Genomic DNA, 25,153 nt, shown 5'->3' on the forward strand with positions numbered 1-25,153 from the left:
AATATAGCAGTGTTCTCCCCAGAAAAATGTATCAGAGTGGCGGCTAATTTGCATATAATTTACATATCATTAGCATTTGTCTGAAGATAAAGAAAACAATAATGACAGGCTTGCATGGATGAAAATGTGTCTTTATTTTTTAACAAATTTATGTAGAAGATTAAATGAATCTGCTGCTGTGTGATTTCTATGTAATGTTGATTCTTCGGACTTTCATGGAAGCCCAGTGATCTGCAGCTTTTGAGAACGCCGTGATTTTCTTTGCTTCCCACTTTACACATGGCCTTCTTGTGCATCTCCGAGTGTGCGTGTTTATCGATAGCATATTTCGTAATAGTTATACATGGCATAGAATTCCATACCAAAGAACTATTTCTGGATGTTTTTAAGTTGAATTTTCCACATATGTGTCACAGCATTCCTAAAAGATAAGAAATAGGAGCGAATCAATACTTGTATTTAAAAAATATCGTCACGATCAACACGAAAATAAACAAATTGCCGCCATTTTGAAAAGTCGCTAAACTTAAAAATTGCCACGATAAACTTTACCCAACTCACAGTAGAGGGACTGTGCCCAACTATTTCAAAACACAATACTAGTATTAGTTACTTTGATAAATCGTAGCCAACAATTTTTGAACTTCCAGAAAGAAGGTCGTTTCCAAAAAAATGTTTCGACGATCGGCAAAAAATGAAGCCATACAAAAATTTACTAAACTAGGTCAAAACTCGCTTCCAAGTAAAACGCTACAAATAAATACTTTTTTTACCTTTGCCATCGGATGTTTCTCTCAGCCACGTATCATGTGCATCAAATCTAGAGTTTATTTTTTTGCACTTTTCGTTGTAACATCATCTTGGACACGTTTAGTACCACTGCCGACAGGGGTACCGGTGACCGCGTTGCTGGTGGGTTTATCGCTCGCAACCAGGGGCCCAGCAGGGCGTTCTACGCGGAACCACAACGTAATATTTCTGCTGTTTGACATCGTTGCTTCTTCCAGCCAAATATGCTACTGAGAAAATACTCGCTATTACCCCAATTAAATAGGGCGAAAGTGTTTATTGTCGAAGTACGAAGCTGTATTAGTCCATTGTCTTTGCGTAATCACTGACATGTTTCCATTCACACCTGATTTGGCTCACAGTACCGGACGCTGATGACGCTGACTAACAGATTCGCACGTGTATTAACAAGCTAAAAGAAAGAGTAACAGGAAATGCCACAGAGTAGCGGGCAATCTCTCAGAGTAGCGGCATAAATAATGGAGTAGCGGCCCCGCTACGCTAAAACGCTTTGGGGAGAACACTGATATAGAAACAATTAGTGTTTGTTATCAGGTTTATTCTGTACTCGTCGTCATGGTTAGGGTAGAGATTAGAGGTTGAATTATGGAGCCATGTGGGCTCTTATCTAAAATAAATGTTAGAGCCAGTCAAAAAAACACTATATAGGATGTGAAATAGAGAATGATTGCAATCTTCACGAGAAGATTTTGGGTATGTATACAAGTATAGTATGGAGATGAGCTTTCAGGATGTGGTATGTAAAGAGCCAAGTATAGTTTAGATTAGATGAGGATGTAATCATTCTCACACTTCCATAAAAGTTTCAGGGTAGTGCTTGTATTACTAACATTACAGAAACAACATTTGAATCCCAGTGTTCATGAAATCACTATCAATAGTCTGGCACTTCAATGCAAACTCTATAGTGAGAGCACACATAGTACAGTGCATCTAAGAGTGGAACTACAAACCATGGCTCTTCGGTCAATGTAATTTTAAATATGATTGTTTAACCTAATTCCATATCTTATGGAACTTCTAGCACTTCTAGGTTTTTAAGGGAATTTTGACCAATACTCATTTAATTATTCAACCTGGTAATAGTAAAAGATGCAGGTTTACTGGTTTTCTCGCGAGAGGTGTTGCCTGTACGCTGATTAGAGAGATCACCTTTGTTCTATGTCTATTATAGTACTCAATATAGGAGTTTAAATGTTGTTTTATGTGTTTATCCACAGAGAAAATATGGCGTTGTCATTGATGAAATCAGATCGTCAGCAGGATCAGAGCTACAAGCAGTTAAGATGTTTGCCAATTACCTTGCAAATCCAGATAGAAGGTGAGAATATTTTGGCTTTTGATGAAAACTTGTATTCTTTATTGAGTTTGGCTTCCATGTATGCAAAATAGCTAATTTAAATACTAAGTTCATGCAGCTGTTTTAGCTTTTTTTTTTTTTCATACAAATGCAAGAAAAGGAAAAAGATCAGTGCACATTCTTTGACCAGAAACAAATTTTGTTGTTGTCAGGGGTACAAATAATTTGCATATTTAACTTTTAATTAACATACTGAATGATTTTCAGTTCATGTTTGGTAAAATCATCAATGACTCTCTTTTATTGTTTTTAGCAACCTCGTCATTGTTAAAAATTTGAATAATAATACATGTACCTTGTTGCATACTGTTATTAGTCCCCGAAAACGGGGACTTATAATTCGGTCTCCGTCCGAGCATCTGTGCGTCCGTGCGTCATATCTCAGAATCCCTTGGACCGTTTCCATTCATTCTTTGCATGTGCCTAGTACTTTATCTGGGACATATGCACATGCAGTGGTTTAGCAATTCGATTCAAAATGGCCGACGGGCAGCCATCTTGTTTTTTGAAAATGTTGTATTTTGGACATGCTTTGTCAGTTTTCATTCAAATTTGGTACATAGATTATACATGTTAGGATACATGTCCATGACGATTTATTTCACAATTGGATCAAAGATGGCCGACTGGCAGCGGCCAGCCATCTTGTTTTTTGAAAATGTTGTATTTTGGACATGCTTGTCAGTTTTCATTCAAATTTAGTACATCGATCATACATGTTAGGATACATGTCCCCGATCGTTCGTGAGTTTCTGAGATTGTCTGTCTGTCTGTCCGTTCGTGCGTCAGTGCGTCAGTCTGTCAATAGTAACATTTCAGAATCCTGTGGACCGATTCCGTTCATTCTTTGCATGTGCCTAGTACCTTATGTGGGACATATGTACATGCAGTGGTTTAGCGATTCAATTCAAAATGGCTGACTGGCAGCCATCTTGTTTTTTGAAAATGTTGTATTTTGGACATGCTTTGTCAGTTTTCATTCAAATTTGGTACATAGATTATACATGTTAGGATACATGTCCATGACGATTTATTTCACAATTGGATCAAAGATGGCCGACTGGCAGCGGCCAGCCATCTTGTTTTTTGAAAATGTTGTATTTTGGACATGCTTGTCAGTTTTCATTCAAATTTAGTACATCGATCATACATGTTAGGATACATGTCCCCGATCGTTCGTGAGTTTCTGAGATTGTCTGTCTGTCTGTCCGTTCGTGCGTCAGTGCGTCAGTCTGTCAATAGTAATATTTCAGAATCCTGTGGACCGATTCCGTTCATTCTTTGCATGTGCCTAGTACCTTATGTGGGACATATGTACATGCAGTGGTTTAGCGATTCGATTCAAAATGGCTGACTGGCAGGATTGTAAATAAACAATCTGTTGTATACGCCACTTGGTACTCAAGTTTCAAAGACACGCTTGCGACCCCCCCCCCCCCCCCCCAGCTTTTAATATGACAAGCACAAAGAGAACTTTCAAAAATTTATCGGGGACTGTGTCATTTTCAATGACTTGTTTTAGCAGATGTGATGTTGCATGGATATTTTTCAGGTTTTTAAATTCACTGGTTTGTGAAGAAAACAATTCATGATGTACATTCACTAGGTTTAATTTAACATGGTTAGCTACAGTGTTTTATTTTATTAGCAGCGATGCACTTAATCTACCAGTGTACAATAATATCACACCATTTACAATAAACATAATGTTTCCATCTAACTGTAATTCAACTCTAAAAACTCGTGCCATTCCCTATGATTTCTTATCTACTTACCTTGTTAACCATATCAGTAGATGTGTTCCACATAATTTCAATGAATTCAAAACATTCACAGAAGTATTGACCACGAAATTTGGCTCTGGATTCCCACACATCCAGCCCTACATTTCAAGGCAAAGTTTATTCTTTGACAAACTTTTGATCATTGACCTTAATTGTATAAATTATCTACTGGTATTTTTGACCAATAGTAGATTACCAATTTGTGAATTTGCGCAGCACTTTAGGGTCCATCTTGTGAAAAACAAAAGTAATTACAAGTGTCTCTCTAGAGGGCAGAGTTTAGAATCTGACAGCTTTAATTTATTTTACAGGGATGGAATTGTGAAGGACCTAGATGGTAAGATGAGCAGTAGTGTTGACATAACTAACAACACCTTCCTCTTAATGGCTGCTTCGATTTATGTCCATGAACAGGTAAAACATAATTGTTATGCCAGAAATTGTTTGTTTTTTTTTAAATTTTTGGCAAAATTGCATTTCTGCTTTGTAGATATGTGAAACATCACTCGCAGAGCAAGCTAAAAGTGTAAAATGCATTAAAATAATGCTGTTTTGAGCAGATCCAATGAACAAGGAATTTTTGTTTTGGCTGTCTAATGCAGTGGTTGTTGCCCTCAGCAGTATTTTCATAGAAAGTTGTCAACAAGCCCTCCTGGTCAAATAATCAGCATTAAAAAAATCAATATTAACCCTTATCTGGTCAAGTCAATGTAAAAGTAAATGAGGCTGGTAGTAAATTATAGTTATTGTTTTTTTGGGCACTGAAACAATGTACCAAAAGCAAACAGAATTTGTAGGTTTTGTAATCTTAGATGTTTTGAAGATGAATTTCACTTTTTATTAATCTGACTCGTATACAATGACCTGAGGTGTCAATACATGCCCAAGTTTTATTTTGACTTTCCCCAAATATACAAATTCTTTTCACTTTTGTTGACTAACAAAGAAACACTCTTTTTACGATGCCTTTAAAACACAGAAAATAACTTGCTGTATTAAATTGTGACCGTACTAACTCTGGGCATTATTATACATTGTATGTATATTCTTTTTAGTAATGTTGCACTTCTAGGCTGAAGGCCTCTAGTATTGAATAAAAATATAATAATATCAATGCAATTCAAATATTGTAATTGCTCTATCAATGTCTGAGCAAAAAAATATGATTTGTTTTAATGATAGACTCGCCTCTCTCTTTTACTTAATCACATGTGCTACTAATAGAGCAAATTATTGAGAGTAATTTGACATGAACATTATATCGCTGATAAAAGGCAATTCATAGTCATTATTTATGAGATTGTATCTTTTTGTTTGGTTTCTAGAATAATGATGCTGCTCTCAGAGTTCTGAATCAGTCAGAATCTCTAGAATGGTAAGTTAAAGCCTGTTTAAATGACATTTAATTTTTTTTTTTTTTTTGCCAATTTGTTTGTTACTTTGTGTATTTCCTAGTACCAAATGAGGAAAATCCTTTGAAAGTCTTTAGATTTTTAAGTTTTTAAATTACAGAAAAAATAAAAAAAAAACTTTGACAAGTCATTCAATTTCTTCATAGTTATTAATTCATTTTAGAAAGGCCTGTTTACTCTTTGATGAGCTTTGGTGATGATGTTGGCCTGAATTAATTAAGGGTCAAAATGTTTTGGGGGAAAAATGCATGAAAGTTTGGGAAAAGGTCTGGAAAAGTCTTGGAAATCATTTGGCTCTTGGTGCTATGGACCCTGTCATAGCGCATATTAGAAAAATTATGTTTGAATAAATCTTCTTTCCCTGCTTGTACCATTATGTGCCTGCAATCTTCCTAAATTACACCATGTCACCCTGCGTTAATGGTACCATGTCAGTTTTATATGGATAGAATAAATTAAAAAAAGCACCACAAATCTTTAACCTTTCCATCACCAGTTATCTCTTTTCATTACAAATTCACCAAATAGTCCCGTTTATAGTTGCACTTTTCTTCAGGAGACTGGGACAAAAATAGCAACATTTTTTAAGGTAAAATCTGAAAATTTACTAAAATTTTGTCTGTGGGCTTTAATTAAAATTAGGATTCATTTCCAGAAATATTGAAGAATATAAAAAAAAAATGCTGAATAATTTGAGCGAGCAAGTCTGATGTTGAAAGGGTTAAGGTGGATCAATAGGTTTCATGAAAGTCTATGGGAATTCCTGATGCTGAATAGACTGATTATTGCTATACAAGATATGTGGAAAAATTTGTGGTTACGAACCAAATTCTTGAGATAAACGCGTTACTTTATGCAGATTACAGAGTTAGTGCATGGAGACTAATTGGTGGGAAAAGGTAAAACACAACCCGTTCAATTAGAAAATTTCTTCCCATTTTGTTTTTTAAACAATAGATGTGTGAGGAACTATCTTGAAAGCATCATTATTGGGTAAAAGAAAGTGTTCTCATGCGAAAACTGTTCTATACTGTAATATTTTATTAAAAATGTGTATTTGCCACTGTAAACAACCATTCAAATTTACTGATTTGAACCGCTTAAAGCTCAAAAGAATTTTCTAAGATTATTCGTCATATTGTTTCATATTTTTAAATCACTCTCATCATGTATGCATCTGTTCCATTTTCAGTGCTGCTCTGACAGTCCAAATATATCTGAAGATGGATAGAGTAGACCTTTCAAAGTAAGTACATATATTATCTTGTTAGTGTTAAAAGTCGCCTCTGGCTGTGTATTTGAAGGTAGTTCTCTACTGGAATAACAATATGGGGAATTTGAATGAATCTCACATACCGAGTAAGCTGCAGTGGATTACTTTCTTTTAGCTTTAGAATTTATTTTCGCCCCATACTTCAATCTTGTTTGGCACATGTAATTTTCACTGTTAAATTACTGGTGAAACGTGCTTCAACTGGATTTTATTTTCATCCCTTTCGGGGAAAATAAGTTCTAAGTGAAATTCATTTGTTCATCGGCATGTTTCAAGTGTTATGCTCTCCTGTGAATGTTTGTTTGTTTGTTTGTTGTATAAAATCCTTCTGACATAAAGGAATCTCTTCTTATTAGAAAAGAATTGAAACGTATGCAAGAGCTTGATGATGACGCTACTTTGACTCAGATTGCTCAGGCATGGTTCAACCTTGCTGTGGTAAGTAACAACTTAAATCTTCAACAAGTCATGCTGTATAATTGTCTAATCATGTGTCAGTCAGTCACCAATTACATGCTCTAGTGCTAGCCACTAATTATTCTTGTTCATGATCCAATCATGTGTGTATTGGTCAATAGCCATGTACCAGTCATTCACTATTCATGACCCAGTCATGTGACTTTTGGTCAATAGCCATATACCACTTTCTTCTTTGCAGAGGCTATGGGTCTTTTATCACTAAGCTAGGTAGTTGCCAGGGAAAGCCCCACTAGTCTCTGCCACAGACAACAATTTTGGTGTAAAATGTCTAGTCTAGTTGCGGCTCTCTGTGCCTTCCTAGATCAGGCCATAAGCTCGAAGTCTCTTCAAGGGAGAGTTCATATACCAGTCATTCACCATTCATACTCCAGTCATGTGACTTTTGGTCAAAAGCCATGTACTGACCATTCACAATTCTTGGTTCAGTCATGTGAGCTTTTGTCAAAAACCATGTACCAGCCCTTCACCATTCATTCTCCAATCATGTGACTGTTGATCACAAGCTATGTACCAGTCATTAAATAAATGTCATTAATGTCTAAATCCCTATCCTATCAACCACAAGTTTAGGTGCCATACACATAAATGCACTAAATAGAGTTGTGTTGACATTAGACTCTGGTATCCTGACAAGTGAATACAAAATAAGATTTGGATGAATCTTGACAACATAATGGAAACATTATCTGTCGTATAATTAAATTGTAAGCCTTGCTTTGCTGGGAACATGACTTCTCTAATTTCATTTTAATACGATACCAGTACAGTGTATTATGATATAGGTTTACATAGAGAACTGCTGATTGACCCCAAGGGAAGTTATTATAAGTACTTTTCATATTTACTGGAGTGTGTTTTATAGGAATTATTGCAACTTTCCACCTCATTGAATGCCATTATTTCTGATTCAATTGCTGACATTTAAAATGTACCTGCAAAATTAAAAAATGCATTTCATATTTGTGTTTGACCTTTAATATAAATACAGTAAAAAATTATATTATGGAGTTAGCAATGTTAACATCCCTAACGATAGTCCACACTGCTCATGTCACATCAGGGTTCAAACATGCACATGGCAAACATTGCGTCGTCTACGGGGTGAAGTGGCTTTGCCAGGGACACCAAAACATGGAGCTGTTTAGGTTTTAACCAGCATCCTTCTGATTTTGTTCAGTCAATGTTTTTAGCTTCGCTGTCATCGTAGATGACAGAGTGGAGCTGGTTATATAGGTGATTGTCTGTAGTTGTTCGTCTGTCATCAGTCAACCAACAATTACATTTCCATCTTCCTGAAAACTGTTAGCTCAATTGCATTGATACTTGGCTATGTAGGTACTTTGAGCGGACCTCTGTCAGATTTGTTCATTTCATTTCTATTTTTGGCGAATATATTTGCATTTTTTGCAATTGGTAATATTGTAATTTCTTGTCTATTCATTTAATTAGCGTTTTTCCTTTGTTTGTTGTTCTTTGTTCTTTTCGTTGTGTGACAAGAACAATAAATTAATAATAATCATGATGAGGAAAGACGGGGAAATCACAACGATGAAAAGTAGAAAATAGATGTCTTAATTTTATGCTAACTAGATTAGATATTGTATAGTAAAACAGTTGAAAAAGAAAGCCTTGATTTTTATTTCAAATAATTCAATGATGTTGATACACATTGAAGATGTCAAAACCCCTTTTGTAAAAACAGTCACAAAATTCAACCCCTTGAATGCCCAAGTTTACCTTTGTCGTAGTTACACAAGCTGCACAACTTTTCCCATTGTATTGATCAAAATCTGTAGGCGATAATAAATTGTGCACTTAATCTAAAATAAACGATAGACAAGTTTATGGTGTTCAAAGGTTTCAGACCAGGTTAATTAAAAAAAAAAATTCTGGAGGCTATCAAAAAATCGCTGTAGACAAAATGTCTCCTTGGAGAAATGTGTAACTCGTTGGAATTATTTGTCGTTCATATCGACTTCTGCAGAGTTAAATATATATGGACAAACAGTATCTTGTGCGTGCTTATTTTGCACACTGTTCTCAAAGTGGCATAATTTCGAGAACAGCTTGATTTTTCATGTTTTAGAGTAACAGTTTAAAATATGGAAATCCTCATGTGACCCATTGATTGGCCAATCACATCATATCAGAGTCTGAATGAGGTTTGTTATAATGCAATACCGTACTTCCATGATCATAAGCCCAGGGGCTGATCATGTAAAATCATGAAAAGTAAGGGGTGGGCTTATATTCAAGGACCACCTCAGAAAAGATGATTTTTTTGGGGGTTGGGGGGTTGGTTTAGCATTATAACCATCTTATCAATCAGGAATTTTCCAAATTACATCTTTCGTTCTCCATGAATTATTACGTCTTTTTGAAAAAAACAAATGCAAAACGAGTCGTCATTGATTTCCACAACACCTTTACAATAAACAAACAAAATACACACATTTTATTACAATATGATTTACATACCTTCTGAATTTACAGTGTAAAAATGAGTAGGGTTTGTGGGGAAACTGTCAAAGGCAAAATATTCATTATTATCATCATTTTCAATCGTACGCACAAAGCAATTATTCCCGCTATGATGCTTTTCAGCATGATTTGACCTAAAACATCGTCCTTTGACCTAACAGGTCACGTCTTTAATTAAACCAATCAAAATGCTGTGTAACTTTTGTAACACAATGTAAAAGTGATGCGATGTTAAAATCTGTAGCACTGATTTTGACATAAAAAAATGTTGATTTTTTTTCCTAAAAACTGGTGCTTTGCAATTTTTGAAAGGTAAACCAAGTGTAGAGAAAATATTTATATAAACACCTTTCTTGGTTGCCAACAGGTCACATTGACAAATAGTTTGTTTGTTCACACCCCTTTCATGATAGTCTCAAAGGACACGATTAAGTAAAATGATGTCCAATGACCAGGCTTCATGACTTGACATTCAAATTTTTGAAGTTTCGAAAGCTAATACTCAAACAAATATGGATTACTTCAGTATTGCAACATCTGGGTTCATCCTGAGTAAATAACAGAATAGAAAGGGTGCGAACCATGTTGCATACTTTCGCCATGCACTCTGAAATTAATGCGAGTTTTCTCATAAAAGCACAAACCAAGCTACTGTATCAATGCAATTGATGCAATGAACACACTTTTTACACGCATATTGTAATGAATGTCGTCGGCGCCCAGTAAAAACACCCTGGACTTATAATCGGGGATGCCGTCAACTCATTAAATGTCTGAGAATAGAGGGGTGGGCTTATACTCGGGGAGGGGCTTATGATCGGGGAATCACGGTATATTTCATGGGTTATCTGCCAACATTCTTATTAAAATAACAGTACCTAAAATGTTCAGAATTGATTGCTTATTATTAATTCACTGAATGTTTCCATCAATTGGATATTTCAACTTTGAACTCACTCCCATGTTCATGCACTCACCCGCACTCACTTATTGTTGATACTAGTTCTATATTTTAATTACAGGGTGGTGAGAAACTACAAGATGCATATTATATTTTCCAAGAATTAGCCGATAAAAACACATCCACTCCACTGTTATTGAACGGAATGGCTGCAGCGTACATTCATCAAGGCAAGTTTGATGAAGCAGAAGGCGTTTTACAAGAAGCATTGGAAAAGGTGTGTTGAATATTGTACATCATAAAGTCAAGGTTAACAAAACTGTGATGACAGAAGCAAAATGCATAGATACATTATTTAGATTTTTGAATGTTGATGTGGCCATCAGTGATATCCTAAATGCCATATTGATCATGTGGATGCTGATATTGTAAATGAACCATAATTAACAATTCACATTCTTTGACACAGCAATTTTTCTAAAATTTTGCAAAGTTGTTTCCTGTGGCTTTCTATATGAAAGTCCGAAAAAAAAACAGAGCAAGCTCACTATAAAATCAAATATTTTTAGTATTATTAAAAATTCATATCTATAATTTAATAATTTTCAGCCTGTTAGCAAAATTTTGCTAAAATATGTTCTGCATGATATTTTTGTCTTTGATTTCCCGAAAAAATTGTCTGGTGATACAATTTTGTTTTCATTTTAGTATTCCAATAACCAAGTTTTAAGGTCTACGATTACTTGTAAAAATGCTCTAATTTCGTCTGTGTAGGAAGGATTGTTTTCATCGTATAAACATTCAATAGCTCGTCAGAACACCAGGAATTAGGGAAACCAGCGAATATACTAGAAATCACCCCCCCCCCCCCCCCCCGTTCTCACAGGGAAAACCGACTGATGGTACTTTAATATAATTAATACATTAATTACATCAATTAATCTTTCAGTTTGACATTTTCCATGTACCAGAAGCATCCATTTTCTTTACCACAAACCACTTTATAAGAGTTTGACTGATCCATTATTTTGGGAAAGCCATTAAACAAAGATTAAGATAATGGCTGACATCACTATTACGTCACTGAAAAGAAGTGATTATTCTCTAGGTTCAAAGTGAATTGAAGAATACTGTATCAGTAGTGCATTTATTTTCTGTAAAATACTTAATTTTTTGGGGATTTTATTTCCGCTGAAGGAATGAACACCCAAAAAATCTTTTCAGCGAAAATTAATCCCATTATTTTAATTAGGTATTTTACAGTAAACAAAAATTCATAAAAGGCGGAAAAATGTTGCACCCATATTTTGCCGGGAAAAATAATAATGATCTAAGGTTGAATTTTGTTATGAAATCAAAGTTTGCCTGTGATAGGCAAATGTTTATGAGATTACAATTTGCATGATTTTTATCATTCAGCGGTATATTAAGTCTGCTTACAGTGTCATTTGCAAACAACACAATTAACTTAATGCATTTGGTGTTTAGTTTCGACCAGTTTCACAGAAACAGATTTACTTACACTCTTAACATAAGTGAAACTGATTTTCTTAATATGCATGTTCGCTAGTTAATATGCAAGATTTGCAAATACCATAACTAATTAAAAAACAACCAGATCAAACTGGAATATGTATATATGTTAATTGTGATAAAAATAAGGCTGGAAATATTTTGTGCATTAACTTTTTATTTCTATGTTCTAAGTTTTCTTTGCTTATATTTAATATATTTAATTTTGAAAAAAAAAAAAAATTTAGATGTGTTACCGGATTCAGCTGATACCCCGCCCATGGGCGATGTTTCAAATAGTGGGTGATGTTTTGGTGACTGAACCTACAAACATTTTTACAGACCCAATTTTCCTATCCGACATCTTGTATCGAGTGCGCTATTTCAAATATGACGCTAAAAATAATTCACTGTGAAGTCGAAAAGCATAAAACTCCAATAAAACCAATGTTGTTGTTGTTGCGTATTATTACTCGTTAAAATAATTTCACTTCGTTTATTAGACTCGAATAAAGTCTACGCTTGAAAAGAATGTTATTTACGAAGTTTAAAATAGCCAAGCCTTCCTGATTCGAGCCTCTTGGTTGTTATCAGTAATGTTTAATCTTTGTCTGTATCGCATTCCAGACAAAAAGTTCAAGATCGGTAAACAAGAAATGGGCAAACTAAAATGTCTCCTGCGTTTCACATGCGACATGATTATTAAAAAAACACAGAGTTAAGCGGTAAAGTACGCAGAAAAGCAGTGAACTAATGTAAACAACGTTGATATATTCAAAGCCAGTACAGAGTTGCATACAAGTTGCGTAATTACAGTACCGTCGGATATAATAAAAATTTTACTAGATCGACGCGCGGACCACGGAAGAAAAAGGTTGCTAAGGTAACGCGTCAGTTCAGCGCATGACTTGATGTCAGCATCGTCGCGCAGCAAATTACGCAAAGAAGTACTTGAAGTTCAATTGCGTCCCAAAATGATGTCGCTGATCACTCAGTTGTCGCAGCGTGTGTTGTGTCATGTCTATGATGTACCCCGTTTTGACTTTGGCTTGCTTTCCCTTCTTAGTGCATGTTCTTGTTCACGCAAAATGCGACCTCTCACCAATGTATTAAAACACTTTGAATTTATACTTTGCATGATTATATTTGGTCAACGCGAAACATTATTTTTTCTAAACATTTTCTGAGACTATTTTTATCAACGCAGGATTATTTTTCCAGACAATATGGGCTTTGTAATATCTGCCAAAACATCGCCCGGGCGATCTTTTGGTCCACATTTTTCTATCACCCGAATCCGGTAATGCAAATTGCTCCAAACTTTCAAAATTGCGAGCCACTTTTGAGATAAAAATGAACAACATGTGTTATGTTTCTAGTTACCTAGCAACCAGTCAGAAATCTGGTGATTCCTTATCTATGTAGATAATAATACAAGGTTATCACGACAATACTGCAAAAAATACTACGTGCAAGTTGATACGATCACTGTATGGCCTTAGTGCATACTTTGCTGTATTCGCGTAACGACTTCATACTGTCATGCACAATAATCTTTACTATAGAGTAATAAAACACTGCTGAATTTTTATGCTGAGTTTTTTTTTTTTAGTAGGATTAAGTGACTGTACTTCTGTTTCAACTTGGCAAACTTCAATTTTTGTCTGTACATGTATCTTTCATAAAATAAAAATACCAAGACTTTTAGCCAATAAGAAATTATGTTCATTTTGGCCAAAATTAACAAAGGAATTAATAATACATAAAATTTTCAAAATGCTATTCAAAATTTTGGTGGGAAAAATTATGGAATTCAAAAATTTCAATTTTGTACCTCCAGTAACTGTGTAGTAATTGACAATGACAGGATTGACACAACAACATGAATGTCTGTATCGAGTATTTTATTGTGTAAATGTCTTTTCTTGAAGTAACAACATGGTGTACCAGGGTAAATCTAATGCAATTGTAAATGTTGTTCCATTGAACCCTGTAATTGCAGTGACAAGCAGCCAGCTGCTGTACTTCAGCACTACATCACCAGTTGTGGTTTCCACATAATGGACTCGTCGGCTACACAGGGTACTTTACAGGGTTCTTGCATTTCCATGACAACCGGCAGAGTGCCATTGCGTTTCTTTTAGATCACCAAAGGTGTAGTCAAAGTGAACTGAAAATTGCACAAGAAAAGAACTACTAGTACATGTGTACTATCTACTTCGTAGGTGAACCTGCGTGAATGATTACAGGGATATTTTTTTTTTGTCTGTCTGTCAGGGTATGGGCTAAGTACTAGTATTTGAAAGTGCCTGTCAAAATTTATGATAAAAAGATGATTTGGGGCATTATATTTGAAAAAATCGTCAAAGAAGTAAGAAACGAACAGAAAAAAATAATTTTTAAATAAATTTTACCTGTAAAAAAAATTAGGTGCCAAATTGCTAATGTAGGTCATGTCACACTTTCACAGACATATTACAACTTGTATGTGTAACGCTTAACATGTTTTGTTTAACTTAATATAAGGTTAATGGAGATTCTGAGTAAATGTTCAAAGTGGATTAAATTGTACTCTGAATCAATATAAGATTATTGATGCAATGTGTGATGTTGTGATCAGTGAAAATGTGGGTTATTAAGTCATTTCGTCTTGTCAGTGGTTTTTTACCTTGCCCATATCATCAAATATGGAAGGGAAAGGTATAAGTCTGTCATCGTTGTAGTTGTCGTCGTCGATGTCGCTGTCGTTGTTATTGTTGTCGTCGTTGTTATTGTTTCGTCGTTGTTGTTGTTGTCGTTGTTGTTGTTGTTGTTGTCGTCGTCGTTGTTGTAGTTGTTGTTGTCGTCGTCGTCGTTAATAATTGTTAATGTGTGCACAATAACTTGACTTTATTCTATACAAAACTTTATCAAACTTGAGCACCTAATTCATCACTATGAAGTCTTCAGATGTCCTGTGTGAAAATATCATGCAAAAATTGACAAAGAAGTAGTCAAAAAATGTTGACTGTTTCTACTTTAGACTGTTTCTAAACATTTAAAGCTCACTAGTCGCAGTGGGAATATGCATTGCTATATGTTTTCAATGAAGTAAATCACTTGTCTCCTAAATCCCATTATTAATAATAGACTGGGTTTCATTCAACTTGTGGAGAGGATTGTTGCTCACTGTAATGCACATTTGCAAATATACAAATAAAATAAATGAAATTTTTTAACAGAAAACAAGATGTCAGATAATCAATATAAGCATTTTCATGATTAACCCATTGGGTGGCAAAATATCTGAACCTGAGATAAACAAAAATAATGCACTCCCTATCTGTTCAAATTTACATTCTATGCTCACAATTGTTGAGCATGTGATGTTTTTTTGACGTGTTGCATCCTAGTTGAATGCAGGTTGACATGCATTTGTGATTCAAGACTAAATTCATGAAAACCATACCTTCTCTGCAAATATTTTTGCTGTACCCGAGTTAAAACATTTTCTTCTTAAAAATGTATACAAAAATGTCTTTCACACTGTAGACCAGATCTGTTGATTTTTTTTAGTAGAGAGAATCATAAAAATATAGTCTGTTCTTGATTTGTGCCCAAATTAACTTCCTCCTTTCCTCAAGAGTTGTTTGGCCCTCAATATGAGCCATAAATTGTACCCTCTTGCATGCAGATATGCTGCCCCCAATATGTGCCTGAATTATGTCCCCCCACATGGGGATATGCTAATTTTATGTCCTCAATATGTGTGGTTATAGTGCTCCCAATATGAATTATCTCCACCCCCTCTGAACAGATTTTCTGCTTCCAATATGTGATGTGAATTATACCCCCTCACAGACTTGAATAATAATTTCTGCGTAAAAAGATATTTTGGCCCCATTATGTGCTATGAATTAATAAAACATTGCATACAACTACAATTTTTCGCCTTGTCCTTCTATACAAAGAGTTGCGAAACACTAGTACACTGTGACAACATGCAGCTTGCATTGGGGCTTCAGAAAAAAACACCTAAAACTCACCAAATGCATAGTATAATACTTTGTTAAACTATGGCAATTTTGACGCTAATGGTAGTTAACGGCCACTTTGAGCCTTGGATGTTTACAACATCCCTGACCCCAAACAGGCCTTAACTCGTGTTAGTGTTCTATTTACCATTTATCAAATACCTAATTAATTGTAAAACTAACATTTGAATATTGTCAATGGATGTGTGCATAATTCATACCTCTTTTAAAAAAAGATAAGTGTGGTAAAATCATACTCAAGGGCTCTGTTAATCATTAATGAGTCAATTAACAACATACAAACCATATATCAACTATGCAGAGAACATATCGTTAAGTCAGAAACAAATTCAATTTGCATGAACTTGCATGAACTTAAACTTTGACTTCTATACTCTCTTGTAGAGTTTATAAAAATGTAGATTCTAAAAATGAATCATTTTCAGAACTCAACCTCTAGTTTTTCCCAAAAAAATTTTGCTACAACTTTTTGTCCATTTTTCTAGAATTTTTGTTAACTTTAGACCAAATAAACATAATTGCGCGACTTGCTCAACATTTTTATGAAAAAAATAGTTTTTATTTTGTGTGACAGGTGATGTTCAAATAACTATGCAGGTTTCCATTGCAATGAATTCAGGGTGCTTAGTGCTATAGTTTTTACCGGTACATACAAGTTTAATATAGTATGTTGCATCATGTATATAGCAGTATCAAATCAATTCTTTGCTATCAATATATTTCCATTCTGTAACAGCATTTTGCAATGGTTGTTTAAAGTTGATATAAACCTTCATAAATATAGAACATGGTGGCCTGTAATCACTTTCTTCTTCTTCTGAAATAAGACCAGACATTATTCATTCCTGTCCTGTCCTGTATGTTGCACATGAAAGAAAGTGAAGGGAAGACAACATTGATATTGTAATATCAAACTGTCACTTTTTCAAATCAGCCTTTCGACTTTGACCTATGAAAAGAATAAATTCAAGTTCAAAATCAAATCGTTTAATTTTTACGATAGACACGAGATCTCACAGTTGAACGAAAAATCACCTATTCAAACCAACTTTAACTAACAAACATTTAGCTTTTTGGTCTAATCCAATTTTCCATTTTGGTTTAAAAAAAAAAAATTTTTGGACATGCCTACTAGTAGGCTGATATCGGTCAAACTTTGTATGGAGATCATGCATATGGTGGATTACTGGTGCACGTGATTTCATTTAGAAATTGAATTAACATATCAAGAAACACAGGTATGAGGACAATGTCATTGACTTTGTACATTTCTCTTTCCTTGTAGGATAGCAACAATCCGGAAACATTAATCAATATGGTTGTTCTATCACAGCATCTAGGCAAAGCTCCTGAGGTGAGTAGTACATTGGGGTCAACAATTTAAGAGGGTTCACAGAAAGACATGGAGAAGTATGATTAGATAAAAAACATCAAATCTTCAGCCACTGAATAGTATTTTTTTTCTTGTAATCAAAGTAATGTGTTATTTTATATACACTTATAAATTATGACTATATTTTTTTTTGAGAAAAAACAAACGGGACATTATTAATATTTGGAGGTGCTGGGTTAACTGTTTGAGCGCCATCATTTTTCTGCCCCACATGTTGGTGCAAATTTTTCTAATTTTTATTTCTTATCAGATGGGGCCAGATAGATATTATTTGCTGTGGGTTATGAGTCTTGATCAACATTTTTGATAAACTGTAAATTAAGCTAGAAGCCTACTCATAATTTTTGACAAAATTGGTCATAAATTGCATGACAATGTTTATTGGTGTATTATCTATGTTCAGTCATGAAGCTATTGTCCCATGGTAAAATGAAATAGCATTATTTTGTGTGTTACAGTTATGCTTTTTGAGAAACGAGTCCTAATATTTCTTGAAAATCACTATTTTTAGAACATTTCTATAAAACACAATGTTAAAGAAAAATGACATTTTTTAACACTTTTTAAAACCCCAATTTTTGAAATAATACAGGACAACAAAAAGTACTCTATCATTAACAATATATGATTTTTTCAGCCTATACCACCAGGCTAGATTTTGAGATATTGCATAAAATCTCTGCCATAGGAGCCTATGGTAAAAGTGTTATATTACTGTCAAAATAGCGACTTTCACTAAAATACAACCACCAATTTCTCGAAGAAAAAGGCTGCTGACCCCCAACTTTTTTTAAAGTCAATATTCTTATATTGCCTTGGAGTACAATTTATTGTAAAATGAATAAATTCTGGGGTTTTTATTTTATGAGTAGGCTTCTACCTTAATGCAGTTTGTATTTTGTGAATGATGACAAAAATCAACTTCAATGTCAAAAGGTTAATAGAATAGTTGTGTGTCATTGTAAAATAGATGCGCATTTCAAAACTAGTTTCAACCAGATGAGAAAAAGTGTATATAAATGTGGAATATGGAATACCCTTGGTATTTGAAGTTTACTGTGTTTGAGTGTTGAGGGTCAGTGATTGTTTTAACCTTGGCAAACTGACATCTTAGTTTTGATCAGTTCTCTAGCATTCTCCACAGGATTTGAGCCAGTAATTCATCAATCGTTGCTTAATATCTTGTCTTGTGCTTATTTGGACTTGTTTTTTTTTCTGGCACTTTTTTAAAAAAAAAGGTTGGTTCACAGTGTCTAAAAAAAAGTTGGATGGCGTTGACAGGTATTATTATGTATTAGTGATATGTAGATGATGGATAAGCCTCTGTCATAAACATTCACCTTGTTATGCAATGGAAATCCTTTTTGAAATCTCAAAAATGCTTCCGGCGTTATCTTAGAAACATGTGCATTCGAGTGTAAAAATTTTCCAATTTGGTCTGTATGATGGGGTTGATTTCCATTACCACATGCGTCAACGGTACTTGATCTGACCAATAATGTCTCAGTATGGTTGCCATGCAGTCAGTAGAAAGATTGTTTACACTGCAATGATCTGCATTTTTGGTGATTCTGACACTAAAAATTTCATTCTGTTAACTTCCTCAATCTATACTGGCTATACAAAGATCGTGATTGCAGATAGCTTTGGCCATTTTACTGCCATTATCAAAGCCTGTTTATTAGCAGCTATTTTTCCCTGGGCTAGTGCTTCATATGCGTCCATGACCACGGTTTGCCCTGAAGAAAAATGAATCTGTAACCACGGCCCTCTTCTGTTTTCAACAGGATCACTAACCACAGTTTTTTTACACTTAATATGCGTACATACTCAACTAACTTGGCCATGTATGGATTACTGTTATTGCTAGAATCTTATTAATCAGCAAATTTGATTTCTTGATCCGTAAAGATCAGTTTCAGCTTACATCGGAGCTGTTGTAATATGAACCAATCTTGTATAATTACATGTATTGACCTTTGGTCACATATACATTATTGGTTTTATTATAAGCGCATCTCCAATACAAACGTATGCAAATAAACAATTTTCTTATACTGCATGTATACTAGTATATCACTTTATTGAGTGTACCTAAACTAAGTTACAAATGTAATTTTCATAAGAGCCCTCTATCGAGAAAAATAAAGAGAAATCAAACATAAATATAAAGAATACAAGCACGTAAACCGACCATTCATTTGAACACTGGTGAAAATGTGTTTCACATTCACTTGTTCAGCAATGAGTTTCAAAGGCAAGCAGCTCTGTAATGAAACATGTGTTGATCATGGTTGGTGTTAAAATTAGGTATATATTGATGCGTTCACAGAATGAGTACCATAATCGTGAATATACAGTCCTTTTTTTGCCATTTTTTTTTATTTTGCATTTCGTAATACTGAACCAAAATGAGCTTTGTGGTACTTAATGAACACCCATGGGGTAAAATGTTCATGCTACACATATGCAAACAGCACCTAGACAGCTGGCTACGCTTATGCAAACAGCACCTAGACAGCTGGCTACTCATATGCAAATAACACCTAGACAGCTGGCTACTCATATGCAAATAACACCTAGACAGCTGGTTACTCATATGCAAATAGCACCTAGACAGCTGGTTACTTGTATGCAAACAGCACCTAGACAGCTGGCTACTCATATGCAAATAGCACCTAGACAGCTGGCTACTTGTATGCAAACAGCACTTAAACAGCTGGCTACTCGTATGCAAACAGCACCTAGACAGCTGGGGAATTTGGATTTTTGGCCGTACAAAAATTAATTTTCAGCTATTTGCATGTAAAAATCCATGCATAATAATTACCTAATTAGCATAATGATTAGTCAATTTTTGGCTTTTTCACTGATATCTCAAGTACTAATCATCACATTACAATTTGGTACATACATGTAGATGTCATAGGACAATGTACAGACCTTATGAATTTGGGGTAAATATTTGTATATATTAATTACCTAATTTGCATAATGAGTACATATTTGGCTTTTCCCCTGATATTTCAAGACCTAATCATCCCATTCCAATGAAACTTGGCACATGGATGCTCTTGGACAGCGCCCAGACTTGTTTAGTTTTGTTAAATCTGTACATATTAATTACCTAACTTGCATAATATTTATGCTTTTCCATCGATATCTTAAGTTCTGATCACATTTTAATGAAACTTGGCACATTGATGGTATGAGCAGACCTTATTACCGGTAGATTTATATTAAAATCTATGCATATTAATTACCTGATTTGCATAATAGTCTGGTTTCAGCTTTTCCATTAATAACTTATGGTACTTATCATATTATTTCAATGAATCTTGGTACATAAATACTCTAAGACAATGCAACACAGACGTGATTGTTAATGAAAAACATGCATATTGATTATCTAATTAATTATTGGCCAATTTCTGATATCTTGAAAAATCAGATTTATATTGAACTTGTAGTAGAGGTGTTCTGAAATAAATTAGACTAAAACCACAGATGTAAAATCAAATATATTTTCTGTAAGTATTATAAATTTTAATGATGTGGATCACATTATTTTCATGTTGTAAATAGACAAATATTAGTTGGAAAACATCTTGTTTGGAAGGCTAATTAACTAATACCGGTACTCTCAGCACACAGGAGTTCCTTCTAAGCTTTCTTTGATTCAGATTATTTTTCAAAATTTTTAACAAGACCTGTAGCTAATAGGAAATTATGTTCATTTGGTTTAAAATGATCAAACAGGTTATAATGAAGTACATAAAAAAGGGAAAACATTTTCGTTGGAAAAATTATGATGCTCAAATTGAAATTGTCAAAAAAACATGATAGTGATGAACGTCGTACATGTATAAGCATGCATTTTGTGTAGTTTCATATTTCTATTTATTTAAACTTGCCTGATTCGCTAAATCAAAACATTTCGCTATTACGTCATTTTACAACAATCTGCTAAAACTGCATGCCGCTTTTTCAACATGTTTTACAGTATATATCTGTTTTCATCATACATGTATGTCATCGAGCAAAATTTTGAGATATTGATATATATCTTTGCCATAGGCAAAATGTCCTAAAACAGACAAAACATACTATTTTCACTGTATTTATTGATCAATTTTTACTGAACTAAGTATGGTGAGGCCATTTTTTTAATTTTATTTTCCTCATCTTTGTAACATGATATCAAATATGTAAACTTAAAGAAAATAAAATATTTTACTCTCATTCTACTTAAGGTAGAAGCCTAGTCATAATTTTTGACAAAATTGGTCATAAATCGGATGACAATGTTCATTAGTTTATTATGTACAATCATGAAGCTAATGTCTCATGGTACAATGAAATAGCATTATTTTGTGTGTTACAGTTATGCTTTTTGAGAAACGTGTCCTAATATTTCTTGAAAATTGTTATTTTTAGAACAATTCCATAGAACACAATGTTAAAGAAAAATTAAATTTTTTTACACTTTTTAAAACTCAGATTTTTTAAATAATTCAGAACAACAAAAAGTACTTCATCATTAACAATATATGATTTTTTCAGCCTACATCACCAGGCTAGATTTTGAGATATTGCATAATATCTCTGCCATAGGAACCTGTGGTAAAAGTGTTATTATAGTGTCAAAATGGCGACTTTTCACTAAAATACAACCATCAATTTCTTGAAAAAAGGGCTGGTGACCCCCAACTTTTTTTAGGTCAATATCCTTATATTGCCTTGGAGTACAATTTATTGCAAAATGAATAAATTCTGTGTTTTTAAATTTATGAGTAGGCTTCTACCTTAAGTTAAACTTTAGTAAACGAAGGTTGGTGCAGTGCTCATGAATTTTGTCGTGACTACTTGTTTTATTGTCGATTCCTACAAGTGAGATGTAATCATGCAGTGTCGTGATCAATCTGTTCACATTCATTGATTATATATAATCCTCCAGAAACCCTGACCCCTGACCTTTGACACAGGAAGTCACAAGTTCTCAGGGAGATATTCCCTCGTAAGCTTGATAGATAGCCCACCCAAGGCTTTCACATATCGTAATGTTAAACATTAACAAAAAGTAAAGAAAGTGTAATTTTGGATTCCCTTGATTTAATCTTTAAATGAACTGAACTTGTATTCTTGTTGTATTCATTAGTTTTGCAAATATATTGCACACATTTGTTCACGTTGTCATCACAGGCAGCGCTGTCTTAGCGGAGGCCTGTGTAAAACGACGTCTCTCTAGCTGATTTTGACTAAAATAGCATTCCTCCACCCTTTTACACTAGCATATATACACAGAACTTGATGCTGCTTTTTATACTTTAAGTTGCTTTTTAATCACATATTTTAGTGAAATATTGTTTAGTTAGAGAAAATAGCGAGTGAAATATTAATATTTAATGATAATAAAATATGTGTTTGAATTTCAAAATTTCCTATGTAATTTCAGGTTTCAACTAGCTTGAAATAGAAAGTCCTTGAACGCAATACAATCACGCGTAGAACGCTTTCGGAACCAGACACTAGCAGCATAAACTGATTGCAGATTTACGCAATTTTAGGCCCAGTTTATTTCAACAATATTTTCAAGTTTCATTTATTATTATCTAGTAAAGAAATCACTGAAATGTTTTATCATTTTCGTAAAATACGTTCCAACCCATGATTGACTTTGAGATGTTTAAAATTAACTGACTGCACTCCTTGTATGTTATACGTTGTGGAGGACACTTTCATCGTCAATGCATTGCTGCTGACCCTAGCTCTGGTGTGGCTGTGAAAAGCTGTACAATTTACTACTATGTGATTGTTGCCTGTGGCCTGCTTAGTGACATTTCATCAAGCTGTTACCTAGCAACTGTTTTTTAGGCCTAGCAGTACTTCATCTTCTGTGACTGTTCCTATGGGAATTTTGTGGGTATTCAACAGTAACAGTAAGATTTCCAAGGCTTATAGCATGTAATTGTGGCTAAAGTGCACCACATTAAAGATGTATCATCTTTTTTTTTTTGAGTGAGTCCAATTTGACGCACAGAAACTATAGAATATATGGTGTCGTGCATCATCAATTCTGCTTAGGAAAGGCTTAGCTGAATACAAATTTCTCACTACCAAGCATATTACTGCACATGTATGCAATGCATTATGGGAGAGAACTTCCTATTGCATATTGTGGAAAACTATTATTGGAAACCGACTAAATTATATCAAAATTGGTCATTTTTCATGACATTTTGGACTCCTTGTGATCCTAATTTTTTATTTCAGTATCCTCCTGACATATTACTGTCATGCCGTGTTTCGAACAGCAACATTGCCAGCTAAGTTTCTGATTGTTTTGCAATGCGCATCTCAAGATTGTTACCTCATTAGAACTGGTTAGTTTAAACCATTTTTATGAGGGTATCACTGTTCAGCTAAGTAAGAGCATTCACAAGCTTTATGACACGCACCAGACACACCAGAGACTCTGTCTTGACATTTCAAAGTGCAGCAAGTACAAATATTTTGTTTGGATAGCTATGCCTTTTATTATATAAAAATTAATATGATTGAATGAAATAAATTGAAAGGCAATCACAGCATCCAAGTCACCCGCTAATAGTTTGTCGTCTCCTGTTGATGTTGGTTTCATCCAACTTGTTCTAATCGTGTAACGATGCACATAGCAAACCATTCAGCAATTTAGCTGGCAATGTTTCTGTTTTGCTGTACGGAACATTGCGTTAGTGGCAGTAATCCATCTAAAGTATGACAAAGAGGACTTGTAAGTTTCAATTTGACTAGAACCTCCCACAGATTACTTTTATTAGTTATAATTCGGTCTCCGTGCGTCCGTGTGTCCGTCCGGAGTCGTATCTCAGAGTCCCTTGGACCGATTCCGTTCATTCTTTGCATGTGCCTAGTACTTTATGTGGGACATATGCACATGCAGTGGTTTAGCGATTCGATTCAAAATGGCCGACTGGCAGCCATCTTGTTTTTTGAAAATGTTGTATTTTGGACATGCTTTGTCAGTTTTCATTCAAACTTGGTACATAGATTATACATGTTAGGATACATGTCCATGATGATTTATTTCACAATTGGATCAAAGATGGCCGACTGGCAGCCATCTTGTTTTTTGAAAATGTCATATTTTGGACATGCTTTGTCAGTTTTCATTCAAATTTAGTACATAGATCATACATGTTAGGATACATGTCCCCGACCGTCCGTGAGTTCCTGAGTCTGTCCGTCCGACCGTCCGTGTGTCCGTCTGTCCGTCCGACCGTCCGTGTGTCCATCTGTCCGTGCGTCAGTCTATCCAACGTCATATTTCAGAATCCTGTGGACAGATTCCGTTCATTCTTTGCATGTGCCTAGTACCTTATGTGGGACATACGCACATGCAGTGGTTTAGCGATTTGATTCAAAATGGCCGACTGGCAGCCATCTTGTTTTTTGAAAATGTTGTATTTTAGACATGCTTTGTCAGTTTTCATTCAAACTTGGTACATAGATTATACATGTTAGGATACATGTCCATGATGATTTATTTCACAATTGGATCAAAGATGGCTGACTGGCAGCCATCTTGTTTTTTGAAAATGTCGTATTTTGGACATGCTTTGTCAGTTTTCATTCAAATTTACTACATAGATCATACATGTTAGGATACATGTCCCCGACCGTCCATGAGTTCCTGAGTCTGTCCGTCCATCCGTC

General features: G+C 34.6%; 1 protein-coding gene across 1 annotated transcript in view; it reads left to right on the plus strand.

Moving 5' to 3' along the window:
- The window catches only part of LOC100371172 (coatomer subunit epsilon-like), a 34,316-nt gene that overhangs the window by 3,956 nt on the left and 5,207 nt on the right, over window positions 1-25,153 (plus strand). The window contains exons 3-9 of the mRNA XM_002738784.4: window positions 2,031-2,131; window positions 4,266-4,368; window positions 5,280-5,329; window positions 6,559-6,612; window positions 6,996-7,077; window positions 10,623-10,778; window positions 17,333-17,401. Of these exons, the coding sequence (XP_002738830.3) occupies window positions 2,031-2,131; window positions 4,266-4,368; window positions 5,280-5,329; window positions 6,559-6,612; window positions 6,996-7,077; window positions 10,623-10,778; window positions 17,333-17,401 (615 nt within the window). The remainder of the gene's footprint in view (window positions 1-2,030; window positions 2,132-4,265; window positions 4,369-5,279; window positions 5,330-6,558; window positions 6,613-6,995; window positions 7,078-10,622; window positions 10,779-17,332; window positions 17,402-25,153) is intronic.

Source organism: Saccoglossus kowalevskii, chromosome 13 (genome assembly GCF_978046115.1).
Source record: "Saccoglossus kowalevskii chromosome 13, keSacKowa6.1, whole genome shotgun sequence".
Classification (NCBI taxonomy): Eukaryota; Metazoa; Hemichordata; class Enteropneusta; family Harrimaniidae; genus Saccoglossus; species Saccoglossus kowalevskii.